Source organism: Scyliorhinus canicula, chromosome 15 (assembly GCF_902713615.1).
Source record: "Scyliorhinus canicula chromosome 15, sScyCan1.1, whole genome shotgun sequence".
In the NCBI taxonomy this organism is placed as follows: domain Eukaryota; kingdom Metazoa; phylum Chordata; class Chondrichthyes; order Carcharhiniformes; family Scyliorhinidae; genus Scyliorhinus; species Scyliorhinus canicula.
This window is the reverse complement of record NC_052160.1, coordinates 82204551-82223912: the sequence shown is the minus strand read 5'-3', so window position 1 is coordinate 82223912 and position 19362 is coordinate 82204551. Positions and strand designations below refer to the sequence as shown.

At 44.9% G+C, this 19362-nt stretch overlaps 1 protein-coding gene across 6 annotated transcripts in view; it reads left to right on the top strand.

Moving 5' to 3' along the window:
- Positions 1-19362, top strand: part of lrif1 (ligand dependent nuclear receptor interacting factor 1) — a 60107-nt gene that overhangs the window by 30344 nt on the left and 10401 nt on the right. For 5 of the 6 annotated variants that reach the window (XM_038819521.1, XM_038819522.1, XM_038819520.1 and 2 more), the window contains 2 exons: positions 4936-6502; positions 18317-18628. In XM_038819521.1, coding sequence (XP_038675449.1) covers positions 4936-6502; positions 18317-18628 — 1879 coding nt within the window. Of the gene's footprint in view, positions 1-3071; positions 3098-4935; positions 6503-18316; positions 18629-19362 lie in introns of those variants that run through there. The other variant, XM_038819523.1, reaches the window with a different exon arrangement.

Below are 19362 nucleotides of genomic sequence, written 5' to 3'. Positions count from 1 at the left end.
GGTACTGGGCAGGCTCTCTTAGTTAGCTGGTATTGATTGGGCTGGCAGTGGGCAGGCTAACTCTGGGATAGCTGCCATTGAATGGGTTAGCATTTGTCTAACTCTCTCTGCCTTAGTGCGTTTTGATTAGGCTGGCAGTGGGCATGCTCACTCTGGGTTAGCTGGTGATTATTGGGCTGTTAGTGCGCTGGCTCTCTTAGCTGGTACTGACTGGTCTGGCAGTGGGCAACCTCTCTTTGGGTTAGCTGGTATGGTTTAGGCTGGCAGTAAGAGGTTCTGACAGGCATCGCTGGTAGTGGGCAGTTGCTGTATCGGTTAACTGGTACTGATTGGGCTGGCAGTGTGCGGGCTCCCTCAGGGTTTTCTGGTACTGATTACACTGGCAGTGGGCAGACAATCTCCAGGTTAGATGGCATTGATTGGGCTGACAGTGGGCAGTCTCGCTCCGGATTGACCGATATTTATTGGGCTGACTGGCTTGATCTCTCTGCATTAGCTGGTGTTCATTTGACTGGCAGTGGGCAGGCTCTCTGGGTTAGCTGGTATTGATTGGGCTGGCAGTGGACAGGTTCTCTGGGTTAGCTGGCATTGATTGGGCTGGCAATGGGCAGGTTCTCTGGGTTAGCTGGCATTGATTGGGCTGGCAGTGGGCAGGTTCTCTGGGTTAGCTGGCATTGATTGGGCTGGCAGTGGGCAGGCTCTCTGGGTTAGCTGGTATTGATTGGGCTGGCAGTGGACAGGTTCTCTGGGTTAGCTGGCATTGATTGGGCTGGCAATGGGCAGGTTCTCTGGGTTAGCTGGCATTGATTGGGCTGGCAGTGGGCAGGTTCTCTGGGTTAGCTGGCATTGATTGGGCTGGCAGTGGGCAGGCTCTCCCTTGGCTATTACTGATTGGGCTGGCAGTGGGCAGGCTCACAGCTGGTACTGATTAGTCTGGCAGTGGACAGGCTCGCTCCGGTTCACCTGCTGCTGATTGGGCTGGCAGTGGGCCAGCTCTCTTAGTTAACTGGTACTGATTGGGCTGGCAGTGGGCAGGCTCTCTTAGTTAGCTGGTACCGATTGGCTGGCAGTGGGAAGGCTCTCTCTTAGCTGGTATTGATTGAGCTGGCAGTGTCCAGGCTCTCTCTGGGTTAGCTGGTATTAATTGGGCTGGCAGTGGGAAGGTTCTCACAGGGTTCGCTGGCTCTCTTTGGGCTGGCAGTGGGTAGGCACTCTGCAAGTTAGGTGGTATTTATTGGGCTGGCAGTGGGCAGGCTCTCTCTGGTTTAGCTAGTACTGATTGGGCTGGCAGTGGGCAGACTCACCAGGATTGCTGGTTATTATTGGGCTGGCAGTGAACAGGATCTCACCGGATTAGCTGTTTTTGATGCGTTTGAAGTGGGCAGGCCCTCACTTGGTTAGCTGGTAATCCTTGGGCTGGCAGAGGTTAGCTCTCTGGGTTAGCTGGCACTGATTGCGCTGGCAGTGGGCCGACTCTCTCTGGGTAGCTGGCGTTAATTGGGCTGGCAGTGGGCAGGCTCTCTCCGGGTTGGCTGGTTCTGAATGGTTTTGGCAATGGGTTATTACTTGGTTTGTGGCTGCATGCTAACCACAAGTTAGCAGAGTCAAATGTGTTCCAGAACCATTCTAAACCTAAGATGCCAGCTCTGATTTAGCTGTCGCACTCTTAATTCCAAATGTCGGCTTTGAGTTCAAGGGCTCCATGGAAGAAAATCTGTCCTGACAGACAGGCAGTACTGAAGCATTGCTGCACTCTTGGCAGTACCGTCTTTCCAAATGAGACGTTAAACTCTGTTCAGGTGGATGTAAATAGTCCGTGGGCATATGGAAGAGCAAAGGATTTTTTTTTCTCTCCCGTGTCCTGCCTCATATTTAATCATTCAATGTAACAAATTCTGGTCATTATCACCTTGCTGTTTCTGGGACTTTGTTGAGTGTAATTTGGCCGTCGGTTCTTCTCCATTACAGTAGTAACTACACTCTAAAAATGACTTCATTGGCTCTAAAGCACTTTGAGGTGTCCTATGGTTATTAAAAGTGGTACGTAATGCAAGCCTGTTTTTGAAAAGATGACCATTGTCTAATTAAGCTGTGGATTTGCCCGCATGGCACACTTTTTCTCTTCACTGACTTGAGCAGTGTCCACAATTTGAGGCCTCGCCTTACTACCACAACTTTCAAATTGGTTATTTTTTTTCTTTTGATATTTTGCTGGGATGTCATGTGCCCTCCGTGTCCTTTAATATTTGGCCTCAATTGATTCTTGAAATGCCTCTACGCTAGTGATGACTGAATTTCTTGAGTGCCTTTGCAGAAATTAAGCACATGTGAGCATGCCTCATCTGTTTCTGCATCTGCGCAAGTAGGGTTGAGTGCTGCACTTGGATGCCATTGTCCAAACAATACACAGGATGGCGCAGTGATTTGCACTGGGATTACAGCGCTGAGGACCCGGGTTTGAATTCCGGACCTGAGTCACTGCCCGTGTGGAGTTTGTACATTCTCCCCGTGTCTGTGTGGGTTTCACCCCCACAACCCAAAAGATGTGCAGGTGTGGTGGTTTGGCCCCATGTTAAATTGCCCCTTAATTGGGAAAAAAAAATTGATACTCTAAATTTATTTCAAAAAAAGAAACATACACAAGGAGTAAACTCGGGTATGTTCGTTGGATTGTGGTGTTGATAGTCGTCTAACTGGTGAAAAACTAGGAACAGTGACATCCAAAAAGATTTGAGGTCCATATACACAGATCACAAGAATATAGCAGTCAGAAACAAAAATAATGCAACGGGCACATGGAAATGTATCGATCAGTAGGATGTGAAGGGGAGTCTTGTGGTGGTACTCAATAATCTTGTTGCCTATTTAGTTTGCGAGATAAAATTATTCTTGGCTGTTATAAGAACATTAGAAACAGGAAGAGGGTAGGCCAATTACGCCTCAAGCCATTCAATAACATTGGGGCTGATCCTGTACCCCAAACACATCCTCCTGCAGTATCCCCATATCCCTCAGTATCCAGGCATCTTTAGATATCAGCCTTCAACGTACTCGATGATTGAACATCAACGGCTCTCTGGGGTAGAATGCCCCAAAGGTATACAACCATCTTATCGAATCATAGAATTTACAGTGTAGAAGGAGGCCATCGGATCTGCACCGGCTCTTGGAAAGAGCACCCGACGCCTCCACCCTATTCCCCCGTAACCCCACCGAAACCTTTTTTGGACGCCAAAGGCAATTTATCACAGCCAATCCACCCAACATGCACATCTTTGGTCTGTGGGAGGGAACTGGAGCATCCGGAGGAAACCCACGCAGGCACGGGAAGAACGTGCAGACTCCGCACAGTGACCCAAGCCGCGAATCGAACCTGGGACCCTGGAGTTGTGAAGCAACTGTGCTACTGTTCTGCCCAATTTCTTACAGGTCTGCAGCTCCCTGAGAGAGCTCCGCAGTGGTTGTCCCCCCTGAGGGAGCTCATTAAAAGCACCAGCCCATACCCTTCTTGTTTTTAGTGCATGCCTTCTTCCCATCCTCCCTGGGAGGGCTTAGCATTTCTCAGTACGCATTTCACATTGGCTCCCTGTCAATTGACCAGCAAGCATAAAATCATATATAGTGAAGTAATGTTCTTATTGACCTCTGAAACTGTGACCCCCCCCCCCCCCAGCTCTAAACAACTTAGACAGGGGATACATCCTCTCAGTATCTACCCTGTCAAGGCATTAAGAAATGTATGTTTCAAGAGATCACCGCTCATCTAAACTGTAAGAAGTATAGGCATAGTCTGCTCAATTTCTCCACATAGTACAATCCACTCCACACCTCCCATCCATCCAATCCCAGGAATCAATCTGAGTATTTGTTGCATTCTTTCCAAGTTAAGTATTTCCTTTCCTGGTTAAAAAGGCCATCCAAGACTGTACACTGTGTCCAGGTATGGTCTCACTGATATTGTGTTAAGATGCCTCTACTCTTGTTCTCAATTCTTTCTCGGCAACATATATATTATTCACTCCTTTCTATGTCCTTTTGCATCCTATTTGCATTTTCCGCACAACTTAGTTTCACACCTATCTTTACATCACCAGCAAACTTAGATACAAACTCTTGTTCCCACATCTAGGTCATTAGTATTTGTAAATAGCAGAAGCCCAAGCATTTATCCTTGCTATGCCCCACTGATTACAATCTGGCAAGTTGAAAATTATCCTCTTATTCCTAAATGCTGTTTTTAAACATGTTTCCCCTTTCATCAATCTGTGTTGACTTTCACAGTTATATTTATGATTTTCTAAGCTTCCCATTGGCACATTCCTTATAATAGGTTATAGCTTTTTTTCTACTGGCAGGATAACTGGCCTACAGTTCTCTGTTTTTTCTCGTCTTTCTTTCTTGAATAGTAGGGTTGCATTTGCTACCTATCAATCCACGGACTTGTTCTTGGTTGTAGCTTTAATTTCATCATGCAGTCTCCTAATTCAGTTTATCCTTTCATGGGACTTCAAATTGTGAACTATTTATTCCCTCTGCCCTTTTCCCTTCAGGTTGTGAAAGTTCAAACCTGATCACCTAACGAATTCTGTCTTCTACCGTTTTCAACCTTTTCAGTTTGATTACTTGCGGGGGAACACAGGCAATAGGGGAACTACTCTATACGTGGAATTTGTAATAGTTGTGACAAAAGCGTATTTTAAAAATATTACTCCACTTCAGGTATGGGAAATTATACAATGGTGTTCTGTTGTATGTATGAGGGGTTTTTTTCTCCGAAAAACCATCATTTTCTCACAGTTCAGTTAAGATAGAATCATTACTTATGCGATCAGAATTATTACAATTAACACAATAAATGGACAGAATTTTCTGAAACTTGGTTATGAGTACTGTATTCTGCCTGTCTCACTTAAAACTTTTTGATGTCTCTCCTAGCAATTCAGGATGCATGTATCGGATTGTGCAGACTACGAGTCTGGATGGGAAGAATCTCCTGAAATTAATTCCACTTTCCAGCATCCCCGGACAATACATCCCCGTTTCTGTTCCCCTTTCCACCGGTAGTACCTCTTCCAAAGTAAATGTCTCAACTGTGTTCCAGGTTGCAACGCCATCTAAAACAACAGCGTGCAGTGCTCCAACAGCATGTTTTCCTGTGTTGCAGCACAGCAACACAGCAAGGTTTCTAATAACATCATTTGAAGGATCAACCAGCCAAAGTGTGACATCCCCTGTCAATCCGTCACAGGACAACATATTTACAGCACCAGCAGTTGCATCTTTGCAGTGTCCTAGCCTAACAACGGTTACTTTGCCTGGTCTACCTGTGCAAAGATCCCAGACAACTCCAAGTTTAAATACGGAGCAAAAATCTTATAATTTAGGAACAGTTGCTTTGCATGATCCAACTGTACAAAAAACCCAACCATCTACTTTGCCAGCAGACCAAAATTCATATAACCTAAGAACAGTTACTTTGCCTGGTGCACCAGTGCAGAGGGCCCAAGCATCGCCCACTTTGGCTCCTGATCAAATGGCTTATAATCTAACGGCAGTTACTTTAGCTGGTCCAGCTGGACAGAATGCCCAAGCATCTTGCATTTCAGCCACGGACCAGAACACGTGCATGCTTTTAAAGTCTCCAGTATTGCCTGCTGGCCATCATCTTCAGATCCCTGCAAATGCAGAAGTCAAATCTGTTCCCGCATCTTCACTTCCCCTTGCTATCCAGCAGAAAATTTTATCTACTGCAGCATCGAGTCTCACTAATACAACCGAATTCACAAAGTCATCTCCGACTGTCATTTATGTTTGCCCAGTGAACACCGTGAAGACGGTGCAGAAGCGCCTCCCGAACATTCGCCCCAAGAGCATTTTGAACCTGTCCACCACCCTCATCACAGGTGATGCCTCTTTTCCAAACCCAACTGCACCTGCTACCTTTGCATATGGTGGAGTAGTTTCAAATGAACAAATCCTGTCGACGGATAGTCCAATGAAATGGGTGGTGCAGAAGAATCCACAAACTTTAGCGCACTGCCTTATTCCAGTTAAATCTTCTAATAACTTGGCCTCGAAGATCTTGAAAAGCTTGGCTGATCAGCAACACACAGAGAGCAGCAACACCAACCCGGCACCATCGCCATTAACTACACCTGCACAAACAGCGGCTGACCTATTTTCTCCATTCAAGGAAAATGCCCTAGTTATGTACAATGGTAAAGTCTACCTAGTCGTACAAAAGAATGGTGGATTGCCTAGTCCGTGCCCCAAGAGTGTTCCAGCTTCCATGAATCATGCTGAGAAAGAGAATGCTGGAATTGCTATTTTACGGCAGACTGATTTACTGACCAATATCAAAGAGGAACCAGAGGATCCTCAACCTGTTGAACAGAAGAAACAATTTTTAAGCCAGCCCACAGATTACTGTAGAACGGCAGTCAGTGTCCAAAGTATCCATGACCAGCACAGAGCTCAAGATATACCAGGCACTCTGCACGAGGTAAGTGTTTTCATAGTTTGACGTTTAATAATAACCTTTATTAGTGTCGTGAGTAGGCTTATCTTAACACTGCAATGAAGTTACTGTGAAAATCCCTTGGTCGCCACACTCCGGCACCTGTTTTGGTACACTGAGGGAGAATCCAGAATGTCCAATTCACCTAACAAGCACGTCTTTTGGGACTTGTGGGAGGAAACCCATGCAAACATGGGGCGAACATGCAGACTCCGCCCAGACAGCGACCTGAGCCTGTAATCAAGCCTGGGTCCCTGGCGATGTGAACTAACGGTGCTAATCACTGTTCTACCCTGCCGTCCATAGTTGGATAGAATGAAGAAATATTTGTGCTCTAATTGTGCAGCACTTCACACTGTTAAATAATACTTTGCAGATTGTCTGCTGATTGTTGTAATACTGAACTACACAGAAGTATTTTGTTTTGAACTCTAGCAAGACTTCCATTTTTTGTGGAACTGAGGGTTTTTTTTAACTTCTGTTTGTACGTCCCGGGTGTTGTTTAGAACTCCAAGTCTGTATCGCTCATGATACCAACCTTTGCCAAAACCCTCAGCATTTCCATGTGCCGTATCCCTCTTTACCCATCCTATCCATGTGTTTGTCAAGATGCCTTTTGAATGCCATTAATGTAGCTGCTTCTACAACCTCCCCTGGCAATGTGTTCCAGGCACTCCACCCTATGCGTAACAAATCTGCCTCGCACATCTCTAAACGTTGCCCCACGGACCTTAAACCTATGCCCCTTGTGACTGACCCCTCCACCCTCGGTAAGGCTGCCTACCCATCCACTGTAGCCACGCCTCTCATAATCTTTTAGACCTCTATCAGGTCACCCCTCAATCTCCGTCTTTCTAATGAAAACAGTCCAAGTCTATTCAGCCTCTCCACATAGCTAACACCCTTCAGACCAGACAACATCCTGGTAAACCTCCTCTACACCCTCTCCAAAGCCTCCACATCCTTCTGGTAGTGGCGACCAGAATTGTGCGCAGTATTCCAAGTGCGGCCTTACCAAGGTTATATACAACTGTAGTATGACTTGCCAGTTTTTATACTTGGTGCCCCTTCCAATGAAGGCAAGCATTCTGTATGCTACCTTGACCACTTTGTCCACTTGTATTGCCACCTTCAAAGATCTGTGGACCTGCATGCCCAGATTCTCTGACTTTCTGTATTCCTAAGAGTTTTACCATTCACAGAATATTTCCCCTCTATATTAGACCTACCAAAATGCATTACCTCACATTTGTCCAGATTAAACTCCACTTGCCATTTCTCTGCCCAACTCTCCAACCTATCTATGTCCTGCTGAATCTTTTGACAATCATCAACACTATCTGCCACTCCACCAACCTTAGTGTCATGAGCGAACTTACTGATCAGACCGGCTACATTTTCCTCCTTATGTACACCGCAAACAACAGAGGCCCCAGCACAGATCCCTGTGGAACACCATTAGTCACAACCTTCCATTTAAAAAAAAAACACCCTTTGCATTCTGTGACCAAGCCAGTTCTGTATCCATTTTACCACCTCACCTCTGATCCTGTGTGACTTCACCTTTTGTGTCAGTCTGCCATCAGGAACCTACGTTTATCACTTTAACATTACACAGAAAATATGGGGCATGATTCTCGTGTCCCGCCGCACCACATTTCTGTTTCACCCAGCCGGAGGGATGTTCTGTTATGCCGGCCAGTCAATGGGATTTCCCATTGTGGGGCAGCTCCATCGCTGCCGGCAAAACGGAGCATCCCGCCGGCGGAGAAACCAGCCTATCGTCCTTGGCTTGCTCACCCAGTAAAAATATCTGGCCGGAAATAAGTCAAAGCAATTTTCCAATCAGTTAATGGCGGAGGGATTAAACAATCAAATATTCAGCTAAAAGCAAACATGCTATTTACTCAACTGTCTGCTTGACAATTAGTTGAAGTTATGCTCGGATGAAGCAGCAAACTGATTTTGAGAATGAAATTACTTTTATAGCTGTAAAGAATATGTGAGTAGCAGTTATGATTCTGTCTCTACTTTGGTATTAGATACCTATAGATTCAGATGAGCTACACATTTAACTAGCAGTTTTGTGCGACTCTTGGTGAGCCCAGGGGCAGCACAGTAGCATAGTGGTTAGCACAATTGCTTCACAGCTCCAGGGTCCCAGGTTCAATTCCTGGCTGGGTCACTGTCTGTGCGGAGTCTGCACATTCTCCCTGTGTGTGCGTGGGTTTCCAACGGGTGCTCCGATTTCCTCCCAAAGTCCAAAGATGTGCGGGTTAGGTGGATTGGCCATGCTAAATTGCCCTTAGTGTCCAATAAGGTTAAGTGGGGGTTACGGGGGTAGGGTAGATATGTGGATTGGAGTAGGATTCTCTTTGTAAGGGCCGGTGCAGACTAGATGGGCCGAATGGCCTCCGTCTGCACTGTAAATTCTATGATTCATTGTACCAAGCAGCATGTTACCTTTTGGTATTTTGCTTGGAGTTATGTACAAAGACTGTACAGAAATCCAAGGGGTGCAGAGTCTGCTGCTTTCCTGCCCAAACATCTGAGGGTTAGTGGATTAGATGTGGGACTACTGCTGATTTTCTCCTACCTCAGGCTGCTGAGGCAAACTGGAGAGCCCCTACTGCCAACTTAACCAAAACATCTTGACTTTGGTGCTCTATGTTTCAGTCAACATCAAGTCTATAAATTATTTTTTACGAGAATTTACTGGCAATTTGGATAATGTGCATTTTGTGTGTCTATTGAGTATGTAATATTTACAAATGAAAACTTTCATACTTTTATTAATGACTCTCATTTAGTAACCCACAACACATTCCAGAGAACATCATATAAAGTATCAGCCTTTGCACTTGTCTTTGGAACTATTAAAGATTAGAAACTGGTTGAGTGTTATCAGGCTTGCGTTATTGAACTGACTGTTCAATATGCTTCCTTGAAATGCACCTTCAGTCATTTTGTTCTCTTGTTTTTATCCAACTGAGATTGGCTATTCAATGGCATCAACTCAGCGCTTTAGTGTGCAAGAGCTGTACTATTTCTTAGGTTACCGGCAGTGGCATGCGCCACGTACCATTTGTTACTGAAATCATGGGGCATTTGAGTAATTTTGATGTGATGCCATTTAGCTTTCACTATGTCATGATCACATTGCTTCAGAAAAAAAGTATGTTTGGTGGCTTAAATGTGGTTTTTGTTATGCATAGGTCACACCGTAACATTGCCAAATTAACAGTGCGAAAGAAACTCAAGCTGAAGGCACTGTTGCTAAGTTTGCAGATGATACAAATATCTGTATAGGGACAGGTAGTATTGAGGAAGCAGGGGGGCTGAAGAAGGATTTGGACAGGCTAGGAGAGTCAGCAATGAAGTAGCAGATGAAATACAATGTGGGAAAGTGTGAGGTTATGCACTTTGGAAGGAGGAATGGAGGCATACTATTTTCTAAATGGGGAAATGCTGAGGAAATCAGAAGCACATGGGGACTTGGGAGTCCTTATTCAAGATTCTCTTAAGGTTAACATGCAGGTGCAGTTAGGAAGGCAAATGCAATGTTAGCATTCATGTCAAGAGGGCTAGAATACAAGAGCAGAGATGTACTGTTGAGGCTGTATATGGCTCTGGTCAGACTCCATTTGGAGTATTGTGAACAGTTTTGGGCCCCGTATCTAAAGAAGGATGTGTGGCCTTGGAAAGAATCCAGAGTAGGTTCACAAGAATGATCCCTAAAATGAAGAGCTTGTTGTATGAGGAACGGTTGAGGACTTTGGGTCAGTACTGGAGTTTAGAAGGATGAGGGGGATCTTATTAAAACTTACAGGATACTGCAAGGTCTGAATAGAGTGGATGTGGATAGGATGTTTCCACTTGTAGTAAAAACTAGAACCAGAGGACACAATCTCAGACTAAATGGGTGATTCTTTAAAACAGAGATGAGGAGGAATTTCTTCAGCCAGAGAGTGGTGAATCTGTGGAACACTTTGCCGCAGTGGAGGCCAAATCTCTGTTCTTTAAGACCGAGATAGATAGGTTCATGATTAAAAAGGGGATCAGGGGTTATGAGGATGAGAAAAATATCAGCCATGATTGAATGGCAGAGCAGACTCGATGGGCCGAGTGGCCTAATTCTGCTCCTATGTCTTACGGGGTAGGAAAAGAAAGATTGTCTCATTGATGCTTTTGTTGATGGAAGCTAAGGTGTGTTAGTAACTAGAGCTTTATTCTCTCTTTAATCATGCTGTATCTAATTTGAAAGTGCTTGATATTAACACTAGTTGTAAGTGGAAGGTGTTCCATTCCACCCCACATCCTACAATAGCATAAAATTAATACTTTTTTTTGTTTTCCATGGAGACCGCTCCGTCAGGCTTCTGTTCCATGAAAATCTATCATCAAAGGAGAAACTTTTTTTTTTGTTCTGGAAGAGATTGGTCACTCCCAATGTGCAGGCAGACAGATGGGTGACTGCTAGAAAGGACAAGCAGTCAGTGCAGGAATCCCCCGTGGCTGTTCCCCTCTCTAACAAACAAGGATGCTGTTTTGGATACTGTTGGGAGGGATGGCCAATTGGGGGAAAACAACAGCAGCGGCCAGAGCAGTGGCACCACGGCTGGCTCTGTTGTTAAGCAGGGAGAGTCAAAGCACAGAAGACTACTAATCATAGGGTCTCCATGGTCAGGGGTGCAGATAGGCGCTTCTGTGATCCTGAGAAATACTCCAAGATGGTGTGTTGCCTCCCTGGGTCTGGGATTTCACTGAACGGTTGCAGGGCATCCTGCCGGGGCAGAGTGATCCGGCAGAGGTCATGGTACATGTTGGTACCAATGACATAGGTAGAAAGAGGAATGAGGTCTTGCATCAAGAATTCATGGTGTTAGGCGATAGACTAAAGAGCAGGACCTCTCTGGTTGTAATTTCTGGATTACTCCGAGTGCCACGTGCTAGTACCAACAGATACCATGACCTCTGCCGGATCACTCCGCCTCGGCAGGATGCCCTGCAACCCTTCAGTGAAATCCCAGACCCAGGGAGGCAACACACCATCTTGGAGTCTTTCTCAGGATCACAGAAGCACCTATCTGCACCCCTGACCATGGAGACCCCATGATTAGTAGTCTTCTGTGCTTTGACTCTCCCTGCTGAACAACAGAGACAGCCGTGGTGCCACTGCTCTGGCCGCTGCTGTTGTTTTCCCCCAATTGGCCATCCCTCCCAACAGTATCCAAAACAGCATCCTTGTTTGTTAGAGAGGGGAACAGCCTCTTCTGGGCTGAGAAGTGGCAGATGGAGTTTAACCCTGACAAGTGTGAGGTTGTCCATTTTGGAAGGACAAATATGAATGCGGAATACAGGGTTAACGGTAGGGTTCTTGGCAATGTGGAGGAGCAGAGAGATCTTGGGGTCTATGTTCATAGATCTTTGAAAGTTGCCACTCAAGTGGATAGAGCTGTGAAGAAGGCCTATGGTGTGCTAGCGTTCATTAGCAGAGGGATTGAATTTAAGAGCCGTGAGGTGAAGATGCAGCTGTACAAAACCTTGGTCAGGCCACATTTGGAGTACTGTGTGCAGTTCTGGTCGCCTCATTTTAGGAAGGATGTGGAAGCTTTGGAAAAGGTGCAAAGGAGATTTACCAGGATGTTGCCTGGAATGGAGAGTAGGTCATATGAGGAAAGGTTGAGGGTGCTAGGCCTTTTCTCATTAGAACGGAGAAGGATGAGGGGCAACTTGATAGAGGTTTATAAGATGATCAGGGGAATAGATAGAGTAGACAGTCAGAGAATTTTTCCCCGGTGGAACACACCATTACAAGGGGGCATAAATTTAAGATAAATGGTGGAAAATATAGAGGGGATGTCAGAGGTAGGTTCTTTACCCAGAGAGTAGTGGGGGCATGGAATGCACTGCCTGTGGAAGTAGTTGAGACGGAAACGTTAGGGACCTTCAAGCGGCTATTGGATAGGTACATGGATTAGGGTAGAGTAATGGAGTGTAGGTTAACTTCTTAAGGGCAGCACGGTAGCATTGTGGATAGCACAATTGCTTCACAGCTCCAGGGTCCCAAGTTCGATTTCGACTTGGGTCACTGTCTGTGTGGAGTCTGCACATCCTCTCCGTGTGTGCGTGGGTTTCCTCCGGGTACTCCGGTTTCCTCCCACAGTCCAAAGATGTGCAGGTTGGGTGGATTGGCCATGATAAATTGTCCAAAATTCTATGATTAACCTAGGACAAAAGTTCGGCGCGACATCGTGGGCCGAAGGGCCTGTTCTGTGCTGTATTTCTCTATCTATCTCTATCTATAATACAGGAATAGGAGAATAGTACAGATGAATATGTGGCTTAAGATTTGGTGCAGGGGGGAGGGTTTTAGATTCCTGGACCATTGGGAAAATCTTTGGTGAAGGTGGGACCTGTACAAGCAGTACGGTCTACATCTAAACCTGAGTGGGACTAACTTTCTTGCTGGTGGATTTGCTTGTGCTGTTGGGAAGAGTTTAAACTAGTTTGGCAAGGGGAGGGGTGCAGACTAATAGCAGGTTAGAGGGAATACAGCGGTAGTAGGTTTCAAGGGAGTAAGACGAGTCTAGATGGCCTCTACTTTAATGCTAGGAGTATTAAAGGTGAAATGGATGAGTTGAGGACAATGATTGACATGTGTAATTATGATATAATTGCTGTCACAGAGACATGGTTGAGTGAGGGGTAGGATTGGCTGCTCAACATCCTGGGATATAGAATCTTCAGGCAAGACTTAAGAGGAGGAGGTAAAAGAGGATGAGGCATTGCAATTACTGTAGTGAGGAGAGATTATATTTTGGAGGGGGCATCAAATAAAGCTCTATGGGTAGAGCTGAGGATTTAAAAAAGGGCAGCTACGTTGCTAAGTGTTTATTACAGACCCCTAGATAGTCAGCGGGAAATTGAGGAGCAAAAATGTGCACAATTCGTGGAGGGGTGTAAAAATAATGGGTAATTATATTAGGTGATTTCAACTTTCCCTAAATTAATTGTGATAGCCATCATATTAAGGACTTTGATGGAGTAGAGTTCTTAAAATGTATACAGGAGAACTGTTTAGCTCAGTAAGGATCCAACAAGGGATGGTGCAGTACTGGACCTAATTCTGGGGAATGAAGCCAGACAGGTGGTTGATGTGTTAGTGGGGGAGCGTTTTGGTAAAAGCGACCACAACATGAACATAGAACATACAGTGCAGAGTCTGCACCGACCCACTTCCACCCTATCCCTGTAACCCAATTACCCCTCCTAACCTTTTTGCTCACTAAGGGCAATTTATCATGGCCAATCCACCTAACCTGCACGTCTGTGGACTGTGGGAGGAAAATGGAGCACCCGTAGGGAACCCATGCAGACATGGGGAGAACGCGCAGACTCTGCAGACAGTGACCCAGCTGGGAATCAGACCTGGTCCCTGGCGCTGTGAAGCCACAGTGCCATCCATTTGTGCTGCCCAAATTGACATGGTTCAATTTAAATTTGTTATGGTCAAAGAAGTAGACAAGTTTCAAAAAGTTTTGGATTGGGGGAGAATAGATTTTTAACAAAATAAAGCAAGATCTGACCAAGGTGGACTGGAAAAAGTTACTTGTGGGGAAACCTACAGAAGAACAGTGTCTGGGGGGTGAGGGGCGCATTCAGAAATGAGAGATGTAATGGGGAGGCTACAGGCCCAATATATTCCCTCTAGGATAATAGGACGGTGTAACAAACCCAGAGAACCATGGGGCTTGTTTAGCACACTGAGCTAAATCGCTGGCTTTTAAAGCCAACCAAGGCAGGCCAGCAGCACGGTTCAATTCCCGTTCCAGCCTCCCTGAACAGGCTCTGGAATGTGGCAACTAGGGGCTTTTCACAGTAACTTCATTGAATCCTACTCGTGACGAGCGATTTTCATGACCAGTGACATTCAGGGTATGATGAGAAGGAAAAAGTATAAAGGAAAAAAGCAAATTACTGCGGATGCTGGAATCTGAAACGAAAGGGAAAATGCTGGAAAATCTCAGCAAGTCTGGCAGCATCTGTAGGGAGAGAAAAGAGCTAACGTTTCAAGTCCAATGACTCTTTGTCAAAGCTAACAGACAGAGAGAGTGGGAAATATTTATACTGTGGAGTGAGAATGAAAGACTCTCACTCCACACTATAAATATTTCCCACTCTCTCTGTCTGTTAGCTTTGACAAAGAGTCATCGGACTCGAAACGTTCGCTCTTTTCTCTCCCTACAGATGCTGCCAGACTTGCTGAGATTCTCCAGCATTTTCCCTTTCGTAAAAGTATAAGGGAAGCCTGCAGAGGCATTAGTGGACTACAGAAAGTGCAGGATGGAACTCAAGAAATCAATTAAGAGAGCAAAGAGGGGATATGAGAAAGCTCTGGTTGGTTAAAGTAGGGAAAATACCAAGATATTCTATAAGTGTATCAATGGGAAGAGGATAGCCAGGGAAAGAGTAAGGCCCATTAAGGGCGAAATGGGAATATCTGCGGGTGGAGCCAGAGGACATTGGTATGGTGTTGAATGAATATGTCACATCAGTCTTAACCCAAGAGAATGAGGAGATATTTATGGAATTCGGGGAGAGAGACTGAGGTTCTTGAGCAAATTGTCATAGGGAGTGACAAGGTATTGGAGGAATTGGCAGGCCTAATAGTGGACAAATCTCAAGGTCTGGATGAACTGTATCCTAGGCTGCTGTGGTAGGTGAGGGAGGCAATTGCCAGGGCTCTGGCCCAAATTTTTAATTCCTCTCTGGCCACAGGGAAGGTGCCAGAGGACTGGAGAACAGCTAATGTGGTCCCACTATTTCAGAAAGGTTGTAGAGTCAAGCCAGAGAACTACAGACGAGTCAGTCTCACGTCAATGGTTGGGAAAGTACTGGAGAAGATTCTGAAGGAGAGAATGTATCTCCACTTCAGGAGGCAAGGCTTGATTCGGGATAGTCAACATGGCTTTGTCAGAGGGAGGCGATGCTTAACAAATTTGATTGAATTGATTGAGCATGTAACCAAGTGTATTGTTGAGGGTAGTGCAGTTGATGTAGTTTACATGGATTTCAGCAAAGCCTTTGACAAGGTCTCACATGGGAGACTTATTAAGAAGGCAAATGCACATGGGATACAGGGTGATTTGATAAGAGGATTCCTAATTAGCTTGGTGGTAGGAGACAGAGGGGGGGGGGGGGCTGACAGACGGCTGCTTTAATGTCTGGAAGCCAGTGACCATTGGCATACCTCGGGAATCGGTGCTGGGCCTCCTATTGTTTATCATGTATATAAATTACATAGATGACTGTGAGGGCTAGGATCAGTAAGTTTGCAGATGACACAAAGATTGGCCATTTGACAGTAAGGGTGAGTGTCTTGGGTTACAGTAAGATATAGACTGGATGGTCAAATGGCGGGTAAGAGGTAGATTGAGCTGTATAGAACTTTGGTGAGGCCACAACTGGAGTGCTGTGTGCAATTCTGGTCACCGCATTATAGAAAGGATGTAATTGCACTGGAGGGGGTGCAGAGGAGATTAACCAGAATGTTGCTTGGGTTGGAGCGGTTAAGTTATAAAGAGAGGTTGGTTAGGTTTTGGTTGTTTTCTCTGGAGCAGAGAAGACTGAGGGGTGATCTGATTGAGGGGTACCAGATTATGAGGGGCATGAACAGGGTAGATAGGGAGCAACTATTCCCATTAGTTGAAGGGTCAGTTACGAGAGGACGCAAGTTTTAAGTGAGGGGGAGGAGATTTAGGGGGGATTTTAGGAAAACCTTCTTTACCCGGAGAGTGGTGAGTCTGGAATGCACTGCCTGGGAAGGTGGTAGAGGCAGGATGCCTCGCATCCTTTAAAAAGTACCTGGATGAGTACTTGGCCCGCCATAACATTTAAGGCTGTGGACCAAGAGCTGGCAAGTGGGATTAGGTGGGCAGGTCAGGGTCTTTCATGCATCAGTGCAGACTCAATGGGCTGAAGGGCCTCTTCTGCAGTGTAATAGTCTGTGAAGAGTTCAATTAATTGCAATGGGTCGATTAGTCCAATGTGACCCATGAATCATAGAATCCCTACAGTGCAGAAGGAGGCCTCCGGCCAGCACCCTACCAAGGCCCAATTAATAATAATAATCGTTATTATTGTCACAAGAAGGCTTACATTAACACTGCAATGCCCCCACTCTATCACCGTAACCCCACCTAACTGTTGGACACTAAGGACCAATTTAGCATGGTCAATTCACCTAACCGACACATCTTTGGACTGTGGGAGGAAACCCACGCAGACATTGGAGATGTTGCAAACAGATAGTTACCCCAGGTCGGAATCGAGCCCTGGTCCTTGGTACTGTGATGCAGTAGTGCTAGCCACTGTGCAACCGTGCTGCCCCGTCATACTTTATCTGCTGCTAATAGCATGCAGTGTACATTTCTAAAATAAATTTTGAGTACCCAATTCATTTTTTCCAATTAAGGGGCAATTTTAGCGTGACCAATCCACCTACCGTGCACATCTTTGCGTTCTGGGGGCGAAACCCACGCAAACATGGGGAGAATGTGCAAATTCCACACGGATAGTGACCCAGAGCCGGGATCGAACCTGGGACCTTGGTGCCATGAGACAACAGGGCTAACCCACTGTGCTGCCCTTGGCGTGGATTGTACATGACTGTAACCCAATGGACAGAATCATATCAGACAGTCATGTGCGAGTACCTTTAAGAAATGGGTGTTAATAAATAGCTGCAGTGGGAGTACCTTTAAGAAATGGGTGTTTACTACTGCAGTGATGTCAGAGAGTGGGTGGAGCTGGGCTGTCTGTCAGTTTTTACTTTTGTTTTAGGCTGTTTTGCTGCAGGGCGTGTTTTAGTTTCGTTTTCAGAGCTCGATAGCTGCAGTCACAGCCAGAAGGTGCATGAATCTCTCTAAAGACTGTAAAGCGACCCTGGTGATTTAAAACTAATAACAGTAGTGACTTTAACCTGATGTGCTTCTGGTAAAAGGTGTTTTCAGTCATATGGATGTTGAAAGGAAAGCTTAAAGGATTACTTAGTGTTGTATTCTTTGGGGGTTGTATTTAAATTAATGGCTGTTCACTCTATGTTTCAAAAAGGATAGAATAAACATTGTTTTGCTTTTAAAAAATACTTTTCCATTTCTGCTGTACCACATCTGTAGAATGGGCAATCTATTAAAAGTTGGGGTCTGGGGAACTCCATTATACACTTTGGGTTCTCTAAACCCTGGCCCATAACAGACACCTTGAAGTTTTTTAAAGAAGTGTTTTGATTCTTTTTAAAGAATATTGTTTCCATAAAAAGTTTAAATCTGAACAAAAATAGATCCCTGGAATTCCCTCCTACTATTTCAATTTACACGAAGTATGCAGGACAGTGTAGATGGGCAGAATTTCATGAGATGTAATGTTAAGGAGATAACCTGAGTTCCACCTTGCATGATTTGCCTCTTGATCTCCAGCTAATTTATTTGCTTGTGCGTCCCTTGAACTTGCATGGGGAGTGAGTTATTTGCAGTGTAAATTGTAGGCCATTTAAGACACCACAGTTGTGAATCAAAAGTATTGGATATTTTATCATTGGCATGATGGTAATTGTGCTTTAAATGTTGTCATCTCTTGTATTAAAATGTATCTAGTTTTAAATTCCAGCAGGCAGTTCAGTTTGTGAGTACTGCAATCTTAAGTTTATTCAGCTTTTATATGCCAAAATATGTTTTTATTTGTTTCATGATTAAAAACGTTCTTCCTCCTGTTTTCCTTGTTCCCACTTCATGACAGCATTCAAAGTGGATTTGTGGTACTGCTAGAGACGAAACCGATGAGCAGTTACTGAAGAAGGCAGGAATTCACGCCAATCTCCGAATCTGTCTCACTCGAATATCCCAAAAACAGCTGGAACAATGGGAAAAGAGCAATTCACCCACAACCTCTGACCCACTAGAGTTACCTTCTTGTCTATCCAGGAAAATGGATAATGCAAAGACTGAGGCAGTTAGTAAAGAGATGCAAATGAATTTGGTGCTTCCAGCCATTAAAAGAGAGGAACCTACAGAGACAGAATATTTTGCATACCATTCAAAGAATATTGAGGTATATATATCTTGATTTCAGTAGCACTGTCATTTGTTAAGATGTTTGTGTGGGGTTGTGCAATTCTTTGGGACAGAGATCTTCAGTCCTGCTGTCAAATGACCATCCGTCATATTTGACCTTAAAATGGGAATTTAGCACCTGTTTGACTGGAAATCAGAGCAGAATCCAATCCTGTTCCTGGTTGATGTTGAAACTTTTGCCAACAGGAGTTACTGGATCGCCATCAGGAACATAAATCCTGCCAAAAATATTTCCCTCCCCTTAGTCTAGAACAATTGAAGCCAAATATATCATACTGGTGCCTAGGCACATCTCAAACCAGACACTTTCTCATATAAGTGTCTTTGTGTTAAGCCAAATATTACCCTTTATCGTCAGGAACTGCTAAAGCTCCTCTTTGTGTCATTTTTTTTGTTTTAAGATAATAAGATTTGATATTGGAATCATTAGAAAGAAAGAACTTGCCTCTAACAGAACCTTTCACATCTTCTGCACTTCACATTCAATGAAGTACTTTTAAAGTGAAGTCTCTATAGGAATGCAGCGATACAGCCAATTCGCAACTAGCAAACCTCTACAAACTGAGGACCATCTGTGGAGAGATTGATATTGGCCAGGGCACAAGGCCTAAACACCCTTCAACTTTCCATTATGCCATGGTAACATTTGAATCCACTTGTAATGTCAGTCAGGGCATTTCTGTTTTAACATCCTATGTGGAAGGCAGCAGC